The sequence below is a fragment of the Microtus pennsylvanicus genome, chromosome 21 (genome assembly GCF_037038515.1).
Source record: "Microtus pennsylvanicus isolate mMicPen1 chromosome 21, mMicPen1.hap1, whole genome shotgun sequence".
NCBI classification, from domain to species: domain Eukaryota; kingdom Metazoa; phylum Chordata; class Mammalia; order Rodentia; family Cricetidae; genus Microtus; species Microtus pennsylvanicus.
In genome coordinates this window covers 22,321,334-22,344,083 of record NC_134599.1, presented here as the reverse complement: position 1 = coordinate 22,344,083, position 22,750 = coordinate 22,321,334, and the positions used below count along the sequence as shown (strand labels likewise).

The 22,750-nt window shown below is 44.3% G+C and overlaps 1 protein-coding gene across 1 annotated transcript in view; it reads left to right on the top strand.

Annotated features, from left to right (window-relative positions):
- The first annotated feature begins 7,088 nt into the window (after positions 1-7,088).
- The window catches only part of Xdh (xanthine dehydrogenase), a 63,751-nt gene continuing 48,089 nt past the window's right edge, over positions 7,089-22,750 (top strand). Inside the window, exons 1-6 of the mRNA XM_075955102.1 lie at positions 7,089-7,437; positions 13,973-14,030; positions 16,830-16,926; positions 17,756-17,861; positions 21,393-21,519; positions 22,476-22,537. Of these exons, the coding sequence (XP_075811217.1) occupies positions 7,396-7,437; positions 13,973-14,030; positions 16,830-16,926; positions 17,756-17,861; positions 21,393-21,519; positions 22,476-22,537 (492 nt within the window). The 5' untranslated portion in view covers positions 7,089-7,395. The remainder of the gene's footprint in view (positions 7,438-13,972; positions 14,031-16,829; positions 16,927-17,755; positions 17,862-21,392; positions 21,520-22,475; positions 22,538-22,750) is intronic.

Genomic DNA, 22,750 nt, shown 5'->3' with positions numbered 1-22,750 from the left:
GTGGAGTTTTGCTCCCAGCGCAGAGAAGTCTGTGTTGAGCATCTCCTATAACGTATTTAAGTTATGTCCTATTCAACATTCTTTTAACGTAATTATTTATTTAAATTAGCTTACAAATTAAGTGTTCTTATGTCATTTTCATATGTACTTCGTTTTGATCGATTCTCTTACTCTGCTCCTCCTCCTCCCCTTCTCTTCTTGTCCCCAATGTTCCCTTTCACCCCGAGTATCCTTCTTTCTGCTTTAACAGCTCCTGTGTTCTATTGTCTGTCCTGTGTGTTTCCTTTTGTCTCACATTGATTTGTTTGGGCACTGTGTTGCTCTGAATGAGAAGGGCCCCAGAAGCTGATATGTTTGAATGCTTGTCCTCTAGTTAGTAGGACTGTTTCAGAAGGGAACAGGAGGTGTGGCTTAGTAGGACTGTTTCAGAAGGGAACAGGAGGTGTGGCCTTGATGGGGAAAGTGGGATAGGCTCAGTTTCTCTCCCCTGACTCTCACTGCATGGGGATTAGGATGTAATCTCTCAGCTCCTGCTCCAATGCCATGCCTGCCTGCCTACTGCTACGCTCCCTGCCATGATGGTCACGGACTACACGGACTAACCCTTCAAAACTGTAAGCAAACCCCGGTTAAATTCTTTCTTTTCTAAGTTGCTTTGGCCATGGTTTCATCACAGCAATAGACCAGAAACGTAGACACCACCTTTGCTCCTGCCTAGATACGTATATTTAACAACCTGGAGCTTAGATCTGAAGATAAAAGGGGGCGCATGATAGTTGTCTTTCTGAGCTAAAGTTACCTAGATTGAGACGTTTTCTTGTTCCATCTGTCCTGAAATTTTCACATTTTAATTTTCTTATGGCTGAATAAAATTCAACTGTCTCTATGTACCATATTTTCAACTTGTTTATCGATTGATGGACATCTAGGCAAATTCTATTTCCCTGCTATTATGAAAAGAGATGCAATAAACAGATGTACGGGTTTATCTGCAGAAGGATGTAGAGTCATCTGGGAAATTTCTCAAGAGTGAGACAGCTGGGTCGCATGGTAAATCTATTTTCTATTTTGGAGAAGTTTCCACAATGATTTGCATGGTTGGTTACACCAGTTTACACCCCCCCCCCGCCCCAACAGTGGATGTGAATATTTCCTTCCCATATTCACCCCAGCATTTGCTGTCATGTGCCCATGTGATGGTAACCTTTCAGACTGGAATTCCATGCACTTTATTTTATTTAAAAACTTACAGGCCACTGAAATGTTAAAGGTACTTGCTGCCAAGTCTAATAACCTGAGTTCTATTCCCTTGACCAGTACAGTAGAAGAGAAGAATGGACTCCTACACATTGTCTTCTGACCTCTATATGTGCTCTGGGGCAGGTGCACACCCACATAGACACACAGACCATATAAAATGTGTGTGGTGTATTTGGGCATGTGTTTCGTGCAGGTGTATACATTTGCATGTGGATGTCAGAGGTTGACACTGGCTGTCTTTCTTTATTGTTCTCTATCTTGTTTTCAAAATAGTTTTAATTTGCATTTTCCTGATGGCTAGGGATAGTGTACACTTGGAAAAATATTTATAGGCAATTTGTGTTTCTTCTTTTGAGAACTGTTTGTTTGCTCAGTTCATTGGCCCATTGTTTATTTTTAGTTTTTGTGTTTACTTTTTAAAGTTCTTTGTATATTCTAGCTATTAGTCCTTTTTTTCTGATGCATGATGACAAAGATTTTCTAAAATTCAGTAAATGGCTTACTCTACTGATAGTTCTTTTGCTGTGCAGAAGCTTCACAATTTCATACAATCCCATTTATCAGTTCTTGGGGCTGTTTCTTGTTGTGGTACTGTGTTTGCTGTGCTGTTGTGAAACTCTGTTCAGACGTTTCTTGCCTGTGCCTACATCCTGAAGTGTTTTCCCTTATTAATTTCAACATTGCTTGTTTCAAATGAAGATCTTTGATTGAGTTTGAGGGTTGTTTGTGTGTGTGTGTGTGTGTGTGTGTGTGTGTGTGTGTGTGCAAGCTGAGAGATATGGATCTAATTTCTTTGGCAAGAAAACCCAGTTTAGTCAACACCATTTGTTGGAAGGCTGTTGGTTTTCCCTTGCATGCCTTTTTACACCTTTGCCAAAATTAAGTGTTTAGGGCTGAGTAAGTTTACCTCTGGGTCTTCCATCACATTCCACTGATTAACATGTCTGTTGTAGACAGTACCTTGCTGTCTTTAACATTATGGCTCTGTAGTATGTATAGCTTGAAGTCAAGGCTGTATTATTTCTGCTTAGAGTTGCATTTGCTATCTATCATGTTCTTTGGGTTTCCATGTACATTTGGGAGTATTCTTTTCTAGTTTTGTCAAGAATGTCACTGAAATTTTGATGAGGGTTACATGGAATCTGTAGATTGCTTTAGGTAATAAATCCATCCTCACAATATTAATTGTGCCAATCTAGAGATAAGGAAGTTCTTCCAGTTTCTTGTTTGTTGTTGTTGTTGTTGAGAATTTTCTGTGTTCATCTGGGAGACTGGTCTGTGGTTTTCTATTTTGTTGTGTTTATATCTGGTTTGGGTATTGGAGTCACATTGGCTTTGTAGAATGTGTTAAGTAGTGTTCATTACATTTTCATTTTATATAAAAGTTTGAGAATGGTGGTATTAGACTTCCTTGAAAGTTTGGTAGAATTTGACAATAAATAGGTCTAGCCCTGGGACTTTCTTTGTGGGGAGAATTTTAGTTTTGCTTTTGCTTCCTTTTTTATCACGGGTCTGTTCAGGTTATTTATATCTTCTGACTTTAATGTTGGTAGGCTATATGAGTTTAGACATTTATCCATTTCTTCTAGATTTTCATTTTTTTCAGAATATAAATTTTCAAATAATCCCTGATAATGTGCGCTTATTAGAGTCTGCTGTAACAATATTCTTCTCATCTCTAATTTACTAATTTGTATCTCTTTTGGTTAGTCTGTCGAGAAGTTGTTCAATTTTAAACTTTAATACCTCCAAAGAAGCAATTCTTTAATTCTATATATGCCCTGGTCTTTATCACAACTTTCTGTCTGCTGTATTTGGGGTAGGCTTCTTCTTGCTATTTAGGAGTCCTGAAGTGTCTCATTGGGTCATTTGATTGAGATCCCTCTGATTTTTTAATGTGAGTGCTTATACTCCTATGAAGGACTTGCCTGTACCCTAGAGATTCTGTTCATTAATGTTCTTATTTTCGTTTGTTCCTGGGGATTTTTAAGTTCCCTCCTGGTTTCCTCAATGATTCATTTTCTATTCAAAGACATACTGTTCAGTCTCTAAGCTTTTGTATATTTTCCAAGGTTAATCTTGATATTAGTTTCTTGTCTTAGTCCACCATGATATAATACATGGTGGGATAATTTTATTTTCATTTTATTTTGTCTATATAATTTATTAAGGCTTGTGTTGTGGCCTATGATGTGGTTAATTTTAGAGATGGTTCTAAGTGTGTCTGAGAAGAACATTCATTTCTATCGGGTGGGTGGAATGTTCTGTAGATTGATTAGCTCCATTTGATCTATGATGTAGTTTACCTCTGAGGTCCCTTTGCTGATTATAGTTTGGAAGGCCTATCTAGATATACCAGTGGGATACCCACCCCTCCATTATCACTGTATCTGGACTTATGTGATCATCTATTTCTTTTAGTGTTTGTCTTATGAAAATTGGGGCCTCAAGATTCAGAGCATTAATATCTATAGTAGTTATATCCTTTGCACAAACTGCTTCTTTTATTAACACTCAATGGACCACCCCATTTCTTCTTTCTTCTGACTGGTTTTGGTTTGAGATCGACCTAATCAGATCAGGAAATTGCTCTTCTGCCAGACCATTTGTGGCTTCTATTTGCTTGACAGTTTGCTTTCCAACTCGACTCTCAGTTTCTCCCAAGCTATGTGAGTTTCCTGGAGACCACAGATAATTGAATCATGTATTTCAATCCAGTCCATCAATCTGTTTCTTTTAATTACTGTCTTAAGGCCATTTACACTCAAGGCTATAATTGAGAAGGATTTGCTATTAGTTATGCTTTTGCTGCTTGTTCTGGTTGCTTGGTTGATTGACGGTTCTTTTCTTCCTTTCCTGGTAGTGTTGGACATTTGTTGTGCTGGACATGATTGATTCTTTCCTAGGTTTCCTTTGTTGATCTGTTGCTTTCATAAAATATGTTCTTTCCTGTGTTCTTATGTGTGAAACTGTCTCCTTCCTCTGTGTATAATAATTCTTGAAGATTTTTCTTACAGCTGGCTTAGTTATTATCTTATTTGTTTGTTTAGTGTGTGTATGTCATATGTGTCTGTGTTCTCTGAGATATTCTTACTTCTCCGTCTGTTTTTAATAAATACTTGTTTTTAGAGTATAACAATTTTGGTTAACAATAATTTCTGTTAAGGATTGAGTATATCATTCCATGCTTTTATGGCTTTATGGTTGCTGACATCACATCTGATGTTACTGTGATATTTATGCCTCTGTATGTTGGCATTTTTCTCTTGTGGTTTCTTTGCTTTGTATTTTTGATATTTTGATTATGATACATCTTGTAGAGATTCTTCTCTGGTCATGACTGTTTGGGGTTTGGAAGACTTCTTCTATTTGGATGTCTCTTTTTCTAGATTCTGGCAATGCTTGGCTAACATTTCATTGACTAGGATGTCTAAGACATTTGATTTTCTACCATCTCCTTCTTCTATCCTGTGTAGACTAGTGTTGTTCTCTTGAGTATGTGGGCATACATTTGGGGTCCAATGATGTACTGTCTCACAATCAAACTCAGAGCTCGCCAGTATGACTAGACTCGCTAGCTAGCTAACTCTGGAGATTTTCTGTCTCTATCATCTCAGGCTGGAATTACAGGTGGGCTTCCATGTCCACCTGCCACTTAGGTGGCCTCTGCGGACCCAAACTCCAGACCTTACACAAACATTTTAATCACTGAGAACTCTCCCAACCCATTTTTTCTTTGATATGCTTGTATGCATCACTGCCTCGACCTTGTCACCACTCTTAAGATTCATTCTTTGGCTTGCTCTTGTTTGTTGATGACGTTTTCTGATGTGTTGTTTATTTGCTTGATTGGTTCTCTCATTTCCAGAATGCTTGATTGCTTCTCTCATTCCCAGAATTTTGTTTGTTCCTTTTGAAGCATCTGAATTTCCTTGGTGATTTTTTTCTTCCATATTTTAAAATTTCCCCTTCAAATTATTGGTTCTTCCAGCCATGCCGTATTGGCAACTTCCTTTCTGTGTTTTAAATCAACTTAATAATTTATATTAATTACTTATCTGTTTATTTGGGTCCTCTATTTGGCCTTTAAAAAATTTTTGATACAACTCTGCAATCTCCCTCTGTGTGTGTGTGTGTGTGTCTGTGTCTGTGTATATTCTTGCAGTACCCTAGTCAGGCTACCTTTTCCTTCAAACTATGATAGGGGAAGGGGAGTGTGGGCATTAGACACCCCTCAAGCACTTGTACAATGTCTGTGGGGAACAGTTAAACCTCATAAAAATTTTCAAAAGAGGTGATTTTGTAATCATGGCAAGCCATGTCTGTAAATGAGGACACTGGACTTTTGTAGAAGGCAGTGACTTTTGCAAAGATGATGGAGCTAATACTAAATCCAGCCTACGTAACTCTCCTTGGGACTGTGCAGGACAGCCTAGACAGAGCTCATGAAGATGTAAGTTTGGGTGCGTCAGTGAATAGAAGAGCCAGTCAATCATACGAACATGAAGAACAGGGAGAGGTAGAAACACACGCCCTAGGATCAGCCTTAATCCCTCGCCCCACCCTTCTCCTTTTGGACCAGGATTTCTCTGTCTCTTCTTGATTGACATTTTAGGCTGCACAAGTCTTTGTGGTGAGGGATTGTCCTGAGCTTGGAATATTTAGTCCCATTTCCTGGTCTTAGGAGCAGCAGCAGCAGCAACAACAACCTTTCTACTGATCCTGTCACTAACATGTCCCAGACAGCCAAATGACTCATTTTGTAGGGAATTCCACTCCAGCTAACAACTACTGCCTCACAGCCATCGGCATCCCCATTTGTCCTGGACTGAGAAACTCATAGGATTTGGCACGTGAGACACAGCACAGTCTAGGGACAAACTGGGGTATCAATCAACTGACAAAGAAATTTGTTTCTTGGTCCTGACTGGGCTGTGCTGGCTGAGGGACATTGTGTCGATGGCGTGACTGTCCCGGTAATACTGTTGCTCAAGATGCTGCTGTGCTGGCTGCATCTGACTCAGGCTCTTTTCTTCCTTTCCTGTGGTCTTCCAGGAGCACTGGATGTGTTCTCTTGCAGGCTGGCTGACTGACTGGAGGGACTGCGGGGCTGGGGAAGGACAGAGTGGCTGCTGTGGTGGAGGTGGGGTGGAAGGGAGCACAGGGAGGGGTGGAGCAGGGAGAGCCCATTGGTGTTGCCTGTGTGCATAGATCTTTACACCAGGAGTTAGGGACACTAACTCCTGAGGGGGAGGTTCAGTTCTATTAATAGACTGTGATTATATTCCATAAGCATTTTTATTTATTTGGTGTTTGAAATTTGTTTGTTTGTTTATTTTTTGAGAGCGCCTCTGATGATTTGACAATGTCTGTGCAAGTCTCAAGCATGTTTTGTCTCAGGATTTGTTCCTATGATGAAGACACTTTTGGAACAAGCGTACATATTTTTGGTTTTCTGCAAGTTTATAAGGCACATCCAAGAGACTATTTGTCTCTCAGCTCTCTGATTTTGGTATCATTTTTATGTTCCTTTTTCCGGGACGAAGAGCTGAGTTCTGCAGGGGATAAGTGACAGGCTGTAGTCAGTGGCCAGGGTTTGAGTCTGGACACTGAGTTCTCTGTCTGCGACCTGCATAGTTCACCAGGCCACGAGAGAATGAGTTAAGCATACCAGTGCCGAGTCTGCATTAGTGTAGGCCGGACTGGAGAAATAGCAAGTGTGGACGGGAAGAGAGTGAATCAGCTCTTATTGGCAGTGACTGACAAAGGCTTCCTTCCCCCTTTCTTCCTGGTATGGCAAGTGGGAGGAGGATGAAGCAGGTTCCACCAGAGCAGGTGCCCAGAATTCAGACATCTGGTGCCAAGACACAGCCCTCACTAATCTGGGCACACACTTTCCTCTGTGTACTTTGACATAGGAGCAGAGAGGGTGAGCTGCTGTGTGGTGTGCTTGTTTGGTCCTTCCCGGTGGATTATGTAAACCTGTGACTAATGCCAAGAACTGTCCATGCCTGGGGCTGCTTCTTTCCCATTGGCCGACTTTGTTTCATTTTTGCTGGGAGGCGTATCTTCCAAGTCTCACGGCAGTGATATCTGCAAGTACCTCCTGGGAACTCAGTGACTCGACCAGCCAAGATGACTGCAGACGAGTTGGTGTTCTTTGTGAATGGTAAAAAGGTAAGCAGGAGTTGCCTTTTGGTTTGGAGTTCCTGCTGTAAGAGTGTCATCTCTCTTACCTGGTCCCTCTGATTTGATCTGGTCTCGTAGTTCAGGAACTTCAGGGCAAGAAGAACACGGGCAAGACACTCAGAGGGCAAAGGAGGGAGGGAGAGGGAGGACAGAAAGGTGTCCACACTATGGTAGTGAACACACTGATTTAGAGGCAGGAAAAGAACAGTCTAGGTGAGGTGGGGAGTCATCAACACCCCTCTATTTCCCCGTTTAAGTAAACCCAGCCTAGTACTTTGATGGCTCTGCTTGCTGAGAGCAGTGGCAAGAATGTGTTTTCACGCTAATGCCAGGCTAGACAACACATTATAGCCGTCGATTCTGATGTATCTCGTATTATAGATTTAACAGCTCGAACTGATTTACTGTGTGGGGACATATACTGACACCTTGTGGCAAGTCATCATGATTATTATTTTCATAAAGGAACCCCCCCTCAACCATCTCTCAGTTTTTTAAATAAATATTGCAAACCCCTTAAACGTCACCAGTGCAGGAAGATGTAGAAAAAGCACATGGGGACCACAAATCCCTGGTAGCCTGGGAGTCTTTGCTATGTCTGTGCCACACTGGGAGAGGAGCCGCAATAAGTGTATTGTCTCCAAGTTCTGTTTCCCTCTCCACAAGATACTCACAGCACTTCAGCTCCACACTTGAGAATAAACAAGACTGTAGGAGAAGCCCTATCACGCCCCACCTGTGACTGGCTACAAGGACAGTTTAAACCATTAGTAGGCCAAAGTGTCCCCAAAGAAGAATGATTTTCCTTGCCTTTTTGTTGATACTTTTGTGTGGGTTGGAGAAGCTGAGTAACTTCTGAAGGAATTTGCAAAAATAAACACGTGCTTCAGAGACTCCCTAAGGACTTAAACTGCCAGGATCTGTTTGGGTCATTAGCATGGAAACTTTGGGATCCATTTCAACACCAGTACTGTCAAGACTCTTGAATTCAGATTGAGCGATCTCATCTCTAGGTCCCCAGGTCCAAGATCCTCTCTTTGAGATGCTTCTGTTTTTGAGTTGAGCAGCTGGTACCTACCAGAGCTAGGTCGAAATGCCTACGCTGGTGGTAGTAAGGCCCTTGCACCCAATATTTGAAACTTCTTTTGCATTCAGCAGTAACATCATACAGGTGTAGAAACAGCTGCTGAACTGTCTTTTTATAATTGCTGTGCACACAAAGACGTTTCCTTTGGAACTTTCATAAATGGTTTTTTCAGCGAGTTAATAGCGGGATTCAAGGACTCTTAAGGTCATGTCTCACTCTAGTTTTATTATCTCTTAAGCTGTTGATTTGCATGTGACCCACTGTTCTTGTGAAGGGCCATCAGGCTCTGTGTCTGGGAAGGAGTGTTTTTGAGGTGAACTGACTTGGCTGAAATTGCTTCTCCTTGGGTTTTATTTGCACCACAGTGGAGCGATATTTAGATTCGTTAGGGAGTAGCATCGTGCCAGACCCTTCTATTTCCGAAAGGTTCTGCCCCTGTCATGTTCTCATGTTGAATAGCCAGCCATGCTTGTCATTTAAAAAGACGTGGGCTCTTGGGAAGCTGCCAGAAGGATGAAGAGGCAATGAAGAGAGTAAGGACAAACGCAGTCATAATAAACACAAGAGCAAGTGAGGGGGATTGGGGCGAGTAGAGGTGGCTTGAGCAACTTTGGATTAATTTCCTTTTTCAAGATGTTCTGGGCATTGGGCCATAGATATTGTGCAAAGATGTTACCAAAGAAGCTGTAGAAAGATGGTGGCTCATTCTCATCTGGGAGCAGGTGGACAGAGGGCAACATGTCGGAGCCAGTTTCTTTTTTCACTGCGTGGGCCCCTTTGTTTAAATTCAAGTTGTCAAGCTTGGAGGCAAGTGCCTTAGCCTCTGAGCCATCTTGCCTGCCCCTCTCTCTATCTCTTTCTTCCAGGATAAATATACTGAATATATATACGAGCACAGATGAAAATATGTATGTAAGCATACAAATAATTTTATATATTTGACAAATATGTATAAATGTATGAAACTTATACTCTTTCTGGACAACTGAGAGTTTCAGATGTCACATCTCTGTATTTTTATCCTAGGAATAAAGATGTTCTAGTTCTTAGAGACCAACAATTAATTTATGAAATTCAGAAACTGCCACTTTGATAAAAAAAAGCGCTGTGTGTCTCACGCAAATTTATTATAATTTTCCCATTAATGTCATTTATCATCCCCTAGAAGAGTTGGGCTGTGGATGTTAGGGATTTTCCATCTCATCTCATTTAACTTTAAACAGTTCCTGTGTTTCCTTAGTTGTTAGTGACATTGGCATTTCTGAAGAGAACAGGCTAGCTATTCCTTAGGGTGACACTAATTCTGAGCTTTCCCTCACACTGTCTTGTAATTTGGTTCCCAGTCTGCTGTTTGGGCAGGACTACCCCAGAAGTAATGCCTTTTCCTGTGGCATATTCTATCAAGGGATATAACATAGCAGCCTTGCCATTAGTGACCTGGACTTTCAACTCTAGGTTAAGGCGGTGTCCATTAACTCTCTTCCTCAAAAGACAACTCTTTTTTCCTTCATAATTAATAATCTATGGACAGGTACTTTGAGGTCATATAACTATATGGCCATCTCATTCGTCAAGATTTCATGCACTGATCAGCACCATTGTTTATTAACTGGATCAATTATTGTGCCAGTTGTTGGATAGTTATATTTATTAGTATCAGAGGTAGTCGGTCTTCCATCTGTTTATTTATTCACTGATTAATTATCATTTAAAGTTACAGATTTAAGTGTGTATAGTGTGTTATCACCCCTTAGAATCTACCTACCTACCTACCTACCTACCTACCTACCTACCTACCTACCTTCTTCCTTCTTTCCTTGCTTTTTTGAGACAGGGTCTCATTTATGTAGCCTGACTGTCCTGGAACTCACTATGCAGACCAGGCTGGCCTACCACCACCCCCACCATCATTATTTCTTTTAAAGTTCAAATTCCCAGAGAAATCTATTCACTCATTTTTTCTTTAATTTTTTTATCATTACATTGTATGCATTTATTTTCTGTGTGTGTGTATGAGAGAGGAGAGAGAGAAAGAGAGAGAGAGAGAGAGAGAGAGAGAGAGAGAGAGAGAGAGAGGATATGAATGGATCAAGCTTGGCATCCAGCCTTGCAGCAGGCCCCTTTACCACCTAAGCCATGCTGCTGGCCCATCGACACAGTTTTTATAAAGCTGCTTCCTCACAGTGCAGCTTGTGTCCACTGTCACCGCAATGCCCACAGACTCAGTTTCAGGAAGGAAGGATTTGTTTCAGCTTGTGGTTTCAGAGAACTTAGACTACACAGGCAGACCATCATGGCAAACAGTTATCTACAGCATAACATGAAATAAGAGCCAAAGGCTGGGGATAGTCTTTAAAACCTCCCCCCTCCCCCCATGACCTTCCAGTTACCCTAGCTCCATCATGTCATCTGGGTGGTAACAAGTGCTCCAAACATCACCCTGCAGGAAACCTTTCAGTTTCAATCTGCGTGACACCTGCCAAAGGTTTTTCCCCTGGGCTTTCAGTTTTTAAGAGTGTTCCATGGGGCACACGGCAGCAAGCTCTGAGCCACACCTCAGAAGTAGCCTGGTCAGCCATTCTTTGTAGATATTCAAGGAAGTGTAGGCCTACAGCTGTGGTGATGTAGAAAGCCTTGAACAGGGGAGCATATGATGTCTTCCAACAAGTCGAGATGTGTGAGAAAGGGGGAGACGTGATCAAGGCATGGGACTGGGAGAGAAGAGAGGGATTTTTCAATCCAATCAGATCAGGTTGCTAGGGAAGTAGGAGGCAGGACAATTAAAATGGAAGACCGAGGATATATCTAAAAGGGTCTTGAGGGACGCTAAGAAGCTTACCTTGAATTTATAGGTAGTCACAGCAGATGTGTGTGTGTGTGTGTGTGTGTGTGTGTGTCTAGTGTGATGTACTATAGGAGCAACATGGAGAAAACTAGCATGCTTAAAGTCACTGATACCCACCAGAAGGGTGATAAAGATCAATTTTATTTGCATTCATGATTTCTTCCCCAAGAAAAGGGGCTTCACCTTATGTAGACTTAATAACCAGGATGCATTGAGCAAGCTGGACTCCTGGGGTGTTATCATAAAAGAAAGAGAAGTTTCAAAAAACATTAATTTTAAACTTAAAATGTTTTACAAGTGTGTATTGTGCGTTGATGATATTACTCATATCCCCACCCTCTACTTCCTTCCCTCCTCGCTCCTGTCTGTTCCCTTTTCCCCACATAGTTTCACTTCTACGGTCATGCCCTATACTTACACTTTTATGGGTAAGTAAAGTCTATGGATTCCAAACGAGAGAACAGAATATTTGTCTAAGAATTTTAATTTCTGTCTCCCACTTTTCTTTAAACCCCATTGAAGGGGAAATCCTGAAGTTTCAGAAATGTATTATTTGGAGCCAATCTAAAAATACTGCTCTTGGGCTGAAGTGATGGCTGTGTAGGTAAGAACCCTGTAAGCATGAGAACTTGAGTCTGAACCCACAGCTTCCATAAAAATGGCCAGGGCTGGTTGCACATGCCAGCATTGGGGGTTGGAGCCAGGCAGACCCCAAGAGCTCATGGACCCAGTGAGAGACCCTGTCTGCAGACAGTAGGACTGAGAGCAGTAGACGGTGACACCTGATGACCTACTGTGATCTCTCTCTCTCTTTGTACATGCACCACACACGGCCTACATATATACCACACACTACATGACACGCATATGTACATGCACAATTTTATTTTCCAGTAAAGTTTCCCCAAACAGTCTCAACTCAGAATGATGCTGTGAGACAGCAAGGAAGATTTCACTTCACTGGCTTTGTTTTAAGGCGGCTTTTCAACTGTTCAGAGCGAACCCTTTGAATGAATTTAAGGGTTCTTTAGAGACCACTGCAGGGGAACATTTGCTCACACACCCCATGGTATTAGTGATGTACATTTCTTAGGCCCTCTGCTCTCTCTCTCAGCTTCCAACATGGCTGGTCCACTGTATAAAGAAGCCTCCTATTAGTGGTTCCATCACTTTCTCTAGGCAATCCTCCTGAGACTGGTTTAAACACACTCAAGTCAATCCTGTCTACATTATGGATGTCTGTACTATGTTCACTGCTATCAAAATTCTTGGACCTACAAGATTCTGGCAATGTGAACCAATACTTGCTCTTCTTCCTTTTTTAAAGCTCAAGTGGGAGTTTAAACCCATCAGTTTTAGTTAACAACACTATGTTAGGCCTCCCTTTAGCTGTGGTATGGCAGACTATGCAATGTCCTATGCTGCCCTGAACCTGCAGGAATAAGGGTCCTTTATGGTGATGTATCGTGTGGGAGGACCAGGGATAAGAAAGAGAGAGAACAAGAAACAAAGAAGACAAAAGCAATAGCTGGGACCAGGACGTCTTGCACAAGCTGATGATTCACACCAAGCAAATTTGTTAAGAAGTAAAGCATCATATATTCGATTTGTAGGGGGAAAACGTGGCCAAGGCCAGCAGAAAGCTAAGTCAGGCAATGCTGGCAAAGAGAACCTGCAATTCCTCAGACACAGCTGTCGTAGAACTGATAACCAGAGTTCAGGTTCCCAGAAGCCACAACCTTGCCTCTTCTGAGAAGACACTGGCTCCAGCCCTAGACTGGCCTTGCCAAGTCCACTCCTGGACAAGAACACAGAACTAAGGTTCTCTTTGTTCTATCAGGGCCTCTGAGAAAGACTTGGGTCGGTCTGGCTGCTGACACTATACAGCAAAGGAGGAACAGTGGATTTATGTATGGTACAGAGGCTGTCCCTTCTCTTAGCTTGAGGTGTGAGGCAGATATTTCCTTCCCTTCCCTTGGAGAAACACTAAGGACCCATAGCACAGTGCTCTTAAAGAATCTCTTACCATAAATTCTTTGCCTTTAAGTGTGGGGAGGACTGAAATGGGCTCTCGCAGCTCCTCTGAAGGCTCACATCTGGGGAGAGCATCTCACATGGCAGGCGAACTTTTCTACGTTACTGAACATGCGGATGGGTTTTGACCTGAGGTGGATCCTCCATGTGAGCGTAACCGTGTCGCTACTGTGGTAGCTCGCTGCACATGACGCTTCGCTGTGAGCACGGACTACATAAGCAGCTCTCTCTCATCACATATGGAGTCTGAGCAGGCATGCTCGAGGAAACCAAGTCAGGGTCTGCATGCGGACAGTTCCAGACGCCCCTAGTATTTGTAGCTGGGATGAGGCAGGAGAAATGTGATGATATTGCCTCAGTTGGAGGAGACTCTGCTGTGCTCTTGCCAGTATAGAACCTGGACGCTCCGTGGTGTGCCTTGGAATTGTCAGTAATTGTCTGTCCAGTATGTACCCATCCACTCTATGTGTTTGGGGGTGAGATTTGGAAGGGAGAAAGTCAACTGTAATGAATGGGTAGGCGATTTCTTGATGTGTTTTCTTTTCTTTTCCTCGTAGGTGGTGGAGAAAAATGCAGATCCTGAAACAACACTTCTGGTCTACCTGAGAAGGAAGCGTATCCTGATTCTGCAGTGGGAATGGGGCTGAGGGGATGATGGAACTGTTCTCTGAGGCTTACCTGGTTTCCCAGTGCCCAGGGGCTGCCCTTGGAGGAGTCTGGGCAGCTGCAGTAATCAAGAGCTGGGAGAGCCTGAACAGTCTTTGGCTCCCTAGACCATAACCTCCCAGTTCTCACATGAAAGGATGGGTAGGGTGTTCGTTCACGTTTCTTCAGTGAAGAGTTTAGTAATTCCAGGATTTGGTTCTGGGACCCAGAAGGCCCTTCCTCATCCACCCCTCTGAGTTTCATGGTCATTCCCCTTGGGAGCAGTGGGCTCTTCTTCAATTGACATTTGCTTAGCACATAGAAGACTACCCAAGATCCTCTCTGGCTCCATCGAGGTCCAGAGATATGAAGGAAGGGGTTTCTATTTCCTTTTCTTGCATTGCTGGGCATTGAACTACTTCCACATACTAGGTAAGTTCTATGTTGCTGGGTGTTCCCAGACAATGGTTTTATACTGGGAAAGAATGATTGTCGTGGGAATTGTGTAAGGTCCCAACTGCTTAATGGCAGGCTTTAGAGACATCGTGGGCAGGAGACTCCTTAGAGCTGTGGTTTTCGCCCTTCTTAGCGCTGCGATCCTTTAATGCAGCTTCTCAGATTGTGGTGACACCCCTACCATGAAATTATTTTTATCACTACATTATAACTAATTCTTCTACTGCTATGAATTGTAATGTAAATATCTACTATACAGGATACCTTATTAGTGACACCTGAGAAGGTTTTGTTTGACCAACCCCCATAGTGGTGGTGATGTGTGTTCTGGGTCACTGGTCTTCATCTGTTGGGGGAAAGGCTTTGGTAGCATCCCTCAGGTGATTAAAGTATTCTGGGACCCTGGATAGCAGAAAATATAGGTGCTGATATTTAGTGAACACTTACTATGTGCAGACAAAGTTCAGAGTAGTTTGTACAGGTGATCTCACATAATCCTCCCAGAGATTCCACGGCCGTGTAACATTACTCCGCTTCTGAGAGGAAGTGAGGCCTACACAGATTAAGGAGCCTGCTTTTCACTGAGTATATTCTGGGCAGGTTCTAACAGACCCTGGATGGAAGCCTAGGGCCGTGTGCTTTACTTCTCACCCAGGCTGGAGCGGCTCCAGGGGCTGTTGTCAGGACTACGTTCATTTTGACATCTGTCCATGGTGGACTCCTCCCGCTCCCAGAGCTATGCCTGCGGCTCTTTTGAGTGGAGTGAACCATTTGCTCAGTTCTCACAGAAGTGAGCCCAGAATCAAGGCTTTGACTTTAGTTCACGCTCTTCCTATCAGGCAGCATGGCGGACAACTTGGTATAGGTATAATTGAAGGCTCAGAATGGTGGCTCTTCTGTGGCAGAGGGTTCGGTGGCTCGGCAAAGGGGACGCCATCTCCAGTCCAGCTCCACGAGGAGGTTGTTGAGATGGATTTCAGTGCACTGAAAACAAAGCTAATTTGAGTTCCTAGTTTCAGTTTAGGTTTCGCAAACCTGAGGGCCCCAGAAACTCCTAATCACACTGGACTGATTTGAAGAGCAAAGCTCAAATGGAATTTAGAACGGAGAGTTGCCGTGTAAAGGATAAAGTTCTTTTCCTTATTGCAGCCTGGGTTGGTAGTTAATTTGTGAGAGAGAAATGTTCCTAGCCTTGCTTCAAATCCGGGGTTTCTAGAAAGATGCCAAGGCTAGGAGACAAAGAGCAGAGGGCCACCTTCTCGGGACAAACACTTCCCAGGTGGGTCAGCTGTAAATGCCAGCACATACCTTACTTAATGAGAACAAACAAGCGAACAAAGAAACTTCAGTTCTTAGGACGTCTCTTTGGCTTAGAGAGAAGTAGCAAGAGGAAGAGAGGATTACACAAGTCTGGCGTCAGGAGACTTCTGAGTCAGGGGACTGGAACATGCAAGATGACACTCTGCGCTCATACCACAGTGTGGGTCTCCGCTTGCTTTTGCCTCGCATGTTAATCTGCAGAGAAGTAGTTAGCTCTTGCCGGCTAAGCAAACTGCTGAGAGCAAACAAGAGCTTTTGAGTGTAAGGTGCGATATTGCTGCTCCTCGTTAATTTTACCTTGACAATGGAGGAAGGGCCAGCTGCTAATAGCCATCCGTGTCCCCCACCTTCCGAAGAGATGTGAGGGGCTAGGGACTGACAGAAGCTCAGCAAAGAGGCTTCTGTGCTTCGAGGAAGGTGGCCACATGACTGTTGTGGGTTTGGAATAGCGGACTGGTTAGCTAGGTCATAGATTATCTTTCCACAGTATGTCTAAGAACTGGCTGGATCCGTTATCGGTTCCCGATCTTTAAAACTCTTGATTTTTCACTTGTATATATTTTGTGAGAGATTCAACAGCCTAGTCCAGCTTTGGCTTTGGTTTCTGGGACTTTATTGGCTTGAAAATTTCAGGGCAAAATTCAGAACTTGGTGTGTCCCAGAATGTATCACTGCCTGGCTGAGGTACTTCACCACTCAGACACACCATATGCTCAGGCTTGGAGGTTCATGACCCTCTTGCTCAGACCCTGGGGGAACCCTGACCCTGGAACTTGTGTCCTGGATGGTGCTACGTGGGTTCTGGCTCACCTGTGCAGTGGAGGTGATCTGTTCTCACATCTGTAGGGCACAGTCCTACCCCACGGAGTGAGGGGATTGTGGTTATGCTCCTTCCTGGGTCAAGGACGTCTGCCTGTGAGGCTCTGCCTGGCATTCCTGTCAATCTGTGGAGTCCTTTCTCAGAATTTGCATCCTTAACAAACGGCTGCTCAGTGGGGCTGTGCGGGACCAAGCTTGGCTGTGGAGAAGGGGGCTGCGGGGCGTGCACAGTGATGATCTCTAAGTATGACCGTCTTCAGAACAAGATCCTGTATCCTTTGCCTGCTGCCTAGTGGTCCATGGGAGGGTCGGATGCAGTGAGTGAGTGTGTGAGTCGACTCCAATCGTAACAAGGAGTACTGAATGATGTCTTATGGGGTATCTTTCCTGGCTGATGAAGAGGGACCAAACAATGACCATTCTGCAATCCAGGCTAATATGCCATCCTATAAAATCTTTTTCTGACCTTCTATAGTATGTCCCTGATTTCCTCCCCAGTTCCCTTTGCCACCAAGGACCTAATACTGCTCAAAAATGATATGAAGAACTCATGGCCTAGGTCTACTTGTTTCCTGATCTTGCTATAAACTGTTTCCTGTACTGCATGTCCTCTCATCCAGGACTTTCTACCTGAAAATACTGGGCCCAAACAGCATCTCCTCTATAAAATGCTCCTTGATTCCCCAAGGTTGAATTAGATCCTCTGTACCGATACAGGTTTCTTAGTGAGCTCAGCACAGTCCCCTGAACCATTTGCTGTCAGACTTTTACACTGCATCTTCATACCCACTTCTCTTCTCCCATGCTGTCTGCAAGCTGTTGCAGGGTCAGGATTTCATCTCATTCACCCCTACTCCCTCAGCCCCCAGCAAAAAGCGGGCATATTGATGGCATTAGAAACAGTGAGGCTCAGTCTCAGCCGGAATAGAGCCCCTTTTGTTCCTGTCTCAGGGTCTTAGATGGAGAGGCAATGGCGACAATAGCAGACACAAGAACACAGCATAGAGCAGAGAGACATAGAATGTCTCCAGGTCTGATCATGGCCTGCGCTGCTCTGATGACCTCAGTCGCAATGACATGACCTTAATCTGTGATTCTAGTCACTTTTCTGTCAACGCCTGCTTGGCCCCCATCTGCTCCTTGCATCATGTTGCTGTGACAACCGTGGAAGGGATAGGAAACACCCAGAAGCTGCATCCTGTACAGGTGAGTGTGATGGTGAATGTGAAGCCAGATCATCTCACAGGGAGTCCTCGGCCAAGTCTGCAGCTTTGCTCTGGGTTGTTGGCACAAACTTCACTGCTTGAGCAAAGGAGGTTGATCCTGGGCTCCCTCCAAACCTAAGGTTCCTCATCACCAGGGTCGGGATGATATAACATTGCATGACACAAGGGAACAACAAAATCAGCTGAAAATCCAGAATTGCGCCAGACCCGGAAAGGCAGGGAAGGACACCTTGCCCTTGAATATGGTTTGACAACCACAGTCTCCTGGATTCCAGATAATAAGCCCAGGTACCCCCTAGGGTGGGGTGCTAATTCCAGTTGCACCACTCACCTCCCGCCCTTGGACAATACAATGTTGAATTTACAAACTTTACACATTGCTGGTGTAAAAATGCCCAATAGAAGCAACATGAACAAGGAAGAACTTATTGGGGGTTCTCACTACCGTAGTAGGGGAGTCATGGTGGTAGGGGCTTGAGGCACTGGGCATGGTGCATCATAGATAGGAAGCAGAGAGCAATGGGAGGCTCATGTCCAGCCAGCTCCCCCTTCTATTTAGTCCTAGATTCTGCCATTTCCCTACCTCAACCTGATCCAGAGAAGCTCCCTCAGCCTTGATCAGAGGCAAACCTAATCTAGATGATCCCTCCCAGGATAAACCTGGAGGCTCATTTCCTATTTGATTATAGGTCCTATCAAGTTATTAATCAGTATTAACCACCAGCTATGGACTGCCAGGTCTTCACTCTCTTGAGAACAAAGGATAAGATAAGAAAGAGGGCTGGGTATGCGACTCAGGTGACAGAGTACTTGCCTGCTATGCCCAGAGCTCTGGATTGGCTCCCCAGCGTCATATAAATTGGGTATGGCACACGACTCACTTGTAATCCCAGAACTTGGAAAGCAGCAGGAGAATCAGAAGTTCAAGGTTAATTACAACTACAGCAATTTTAAGGCCAGGTATACAAACTTAGAAATGCCCGACTGGGGTTTTCTCCTTTGCGGAGCTAGACCACTTGGCAATAGTTTGAAGGCAGGGACAGTGAGGGATCTCTGTACAAATCTGGGGGTTTGAAGGGAGAATTTGGATGCTCTTTGGTCAAGTAGAAACAGGTGGGAGCAGAGAACAGTGGGCAGATTATTATCCCCCCACTGGGGTAACTAAGGCCGGAGTTCTTTGGAAAATTGCAAGCAGGGATGGTTCCAGTGTTAAACCCGCACCTTAGTCCTCTCTTTCGGGACGGTCATATCTTCCATGGTCTTCCTCTATGACATCAGGCTCAGGGGCCTCCAGATGAGCAAACAGGTTCTGTTCCACAGGAGGAGCCTCTAATCCAGTGTGAGGTCAGAGTAGGGCGAGGCTGTTTCTTAGGCAGGAAAGGGGGACACCCCCTAAACCTGCCCAACCTGCAGGAAGTGTGAGCTTAATTTGGGCCTGTCATCGTCTTCGTAGCTAAACGAAAAATTAATAGTTTCAATTCAGGTTTTTGTGCCCTCCCTTCCAGCCGCACAAAGTCCTGCTCTTGGTGTTCTTATTTTAATATCTATAAAAGCGACAGGGCCAGATTCTACTCCTGGTCTGTATGTTTTTCTTGGTTTCTGACTTTCCCATGCTTCCTCCCGGCTTCCATGGGTATCACATGACTCCTTGGCTCAGCCACAGACTGCTACAGTGTCCAGGCTGAGGCCCCAGTCCCGCCCTTCTCCGCAGGCGGTGCACACGTTTGACTTTCAGCTTTGGCAGCTCCTCAGAAAGTTAGACTCAGTTCCAATCGCCTACTTGACAACACTGTGTAAATGTCTGATCTCAACTTTATCAGGAATCTATTTTGCCCATAATGTCTTCCTTCTTGGGTGTTGCTCTACCCGAGCCAATGGCAAAACAATCCACGCTATTTTTCAAGATAAGGATCTAGGAGTAAACTTTGATTCTTTCATATACTACACCCCATCCATCTAGAAGTGTGGTCCATTCTCCAGCCCAAGCCATAGATGACATTTCCCCATCTGTTTTTACTCTTGCTGAGCAAAATTCGGCCCACGCCATCATTTGTTGGCTGTACCATATTCCAATGCCCCGTCTCCCTGCTTGCTTTGAGAATGCAGTTTCCATCCAGTGGCCCAGCATAATTTTTTTTTGTCAAGCCATGAATCACACCACTGCTCTCTGAAATCTCCCAAGGCTTCCCATCACACAGAGAGAGTTCCGTATCCTGCCCTGGCCTGGGAGGAGCTGCTTTCCCAGCCAAGGTGTTTATCACCGGCAGGTTCCGCCCACATTCTCTCAGCATTTCTGGCACTCCACGCTCATTCTGTGTGGGGCCTTCTTGCTGACTGTTCTTTTTCCCTGATCCAGACTGTGATACTGAAGCCAGACTCAAGATACTTTCTAGAGAGGCCTTTTCTGACTAGGCTCAGTAGATACCAGTCTCTCTGGTATCATCTTGTACAAATTCTCTACACCACACAGCATTTTTCTTACTCCATTTTTTTTATCAGTATTACCCTGTTACAGAATGGGCTTCATGTACCCTCTCTTCTCTGTTTATAGAACTTTTCCATGCCTAGTGCAGGCTAGGTTTATAGTCTGGGTTCACAAAATTAATAAATAGACTGTAGATATAGATGTTATAGCTTCTGTGAGTTTTACTTGAGTACCAAGAGAGATTCTCAAGAGGGAGAAAAAGGAGAAAGTCATGCGAATGAGGAAAGGGACTTTGTAGTCAAAACCTACCAGTTTTGGGTGGGGATTTTGTGATTCCCGTGCAGAGAGTAAACTCAGTTTAGCTCATGTTCCAACTCTCACGTTCTTACTGTGCCCAGAGGGTACCTTCACTCAACATCCCAGAAATGTACTGGTGGGGAGGACACACTCTGGTCCCTCAGGAGTGGTGCTTGAATTTCACAGCAGGCTCGTGTAGCCAAAATAATACAGCACAGTGCTTCTATTAAAGATGTGTGAGCCTGGGTACATTCCTAAGTCCCCTGAGTGAGAACAGCACCTGCTCCCTGAAGGGACGTGTCCATCAATCCAACATTGATGGATGCCTACAGAATGCCAAGTACAAGGTCAGGAGTTTCATGTAGTCCTTGTGTTCGTAATCCAGCTGTTTGGGAGGCTGTGGCAGGAGGACCTCAAGTTCAAGGCCTGCCTATACTCCACAGTGAGACACTACTACAGACAAAAAGTAGAAAAAGGGCTGTTGACAGTGTCCTGTGATGGGAGACCCAGCCTAACACGTCCAAAGTTCTAGGGTCAGTCACCAGTAAACAACGGAAAGAAAGGGGAGAATAAAGGAAAGAATGGAAAGAGTTTTCTATGTGTCCTGGTTTTAAATCCTTGGCTATACGTCATGGGTTGAGGAACTGTACCTCAGAGGGGTTTGGTAACATGATGGTGACCCCCCACAGCTTTAGGTGAATTGCAGTGGAGCTGCAGTGAGGGGTTCCTGATAACACAACCATGGGCATCTGTCTTTTTTTTTTTAATCTGTTTTTTTTTCTTTTTAAGGAAAGAATCGCCAAAAGCCATGGTTCCCAGTGTGGGTTCTGCACCCCTGGTATTGTCATGAGCATGTACACACTGCTCCGAAACCAGCCTGAGCCCACCATTGAGGAGATCGAGAATGCCTTCCAAGGTGTGAACCTTCAGGCACAGCCCTGGGAGTGGGATGGGACATGGGTCCTGAACACGTCAACATGGTGACAGTCAAGAACGGGCAGGGAATGCCAGGTGTTGCTCTTTGGAAAGCTCTGGCTGACAAAACATGGTAGCCAAGATCTTCTCCTGGTTATCCATGTTGGTTCTTGCTTCCTGGGATGTCTGCATCCTATCCTTCACGGGGCAGCCATGTCCCAGGACAGCTATCATGGAGGACTATTGACATTTGGGAAACAGACTAGATCAGTGCTTCTCAGCCTCCCTAATGCCGCAACCCTTTCCTACCGTTCCTCATGTTGTACTGACCCCAACCAAAAAATTATTTTCATTGTTACTTTGTAACTGTAATTTTGCTACTGTTAGGAACTGTAATATAAATATTTTTGGAGACAGAGGCTTACCGAAGGGGTCGTGACCCACAGGTTGAGAACAACTGGCCTAGATACTCATAAAACGCGGTTTGTTCACTTGCTCTTTCTCAGGGTGATTGACAGGAAGAAGAAAAAGTCACAGTAGTTGTTGCCTTCCTGTTTGGTCTCTTGTGAGTGAATCAAATTGCTCTAGAGAACTGAGTCCAGAAGGTTCCCCATTCATTCAGCACCCCAGTCAATCATCTGTTCAGACTTCATTTGAGTCCTGTTACACACTATCTGGAGTGTAAGGGGCACAGGCTAAACGATGGGAGTCCTTCCTTCAGGGATTTCCATTCTAAAGTGGAAGCCTATTGGTGATATAGTTTGGGAGACATGCTGAGAAGGTGAGCAGACATCCTGGGAAGGCCAGTGTGTACTTGGTCGGGGCATTCCGGAAGAGCATCAGAGTAGGTGTTTTGAGGAACAGGACTTTCTAGGCAGGAGATATAGAGTGTCAAAGGTCACACCCCTCACCACTTGGAGAGAGCGATGACACTTCAACTTTCCCCTTGGCCTGCAGGAAACCTCTGCCGCTGTACAGGCTACAGACCCATCCTCCAGGGATTCCGGACCTTCGCCAGGGTAAGTGGGACCCTGCCCTAAAGCAGGAACTCGCAGAGAGCCCAATTGGGAAGGATGCCAAGGACTTCAGATCTATAGGGAAGGAGGATGAGGCAAGTCAGTGAGTGAGTCCTCCAGCTGGGACATGTGCTAGGGCGTTTGTTTAGAGGCTGCTGTCTTATTCATAGTGTGGGATTTCCTGCTGGGAAGGCGTGTAACTCAGATTCTTGGGAA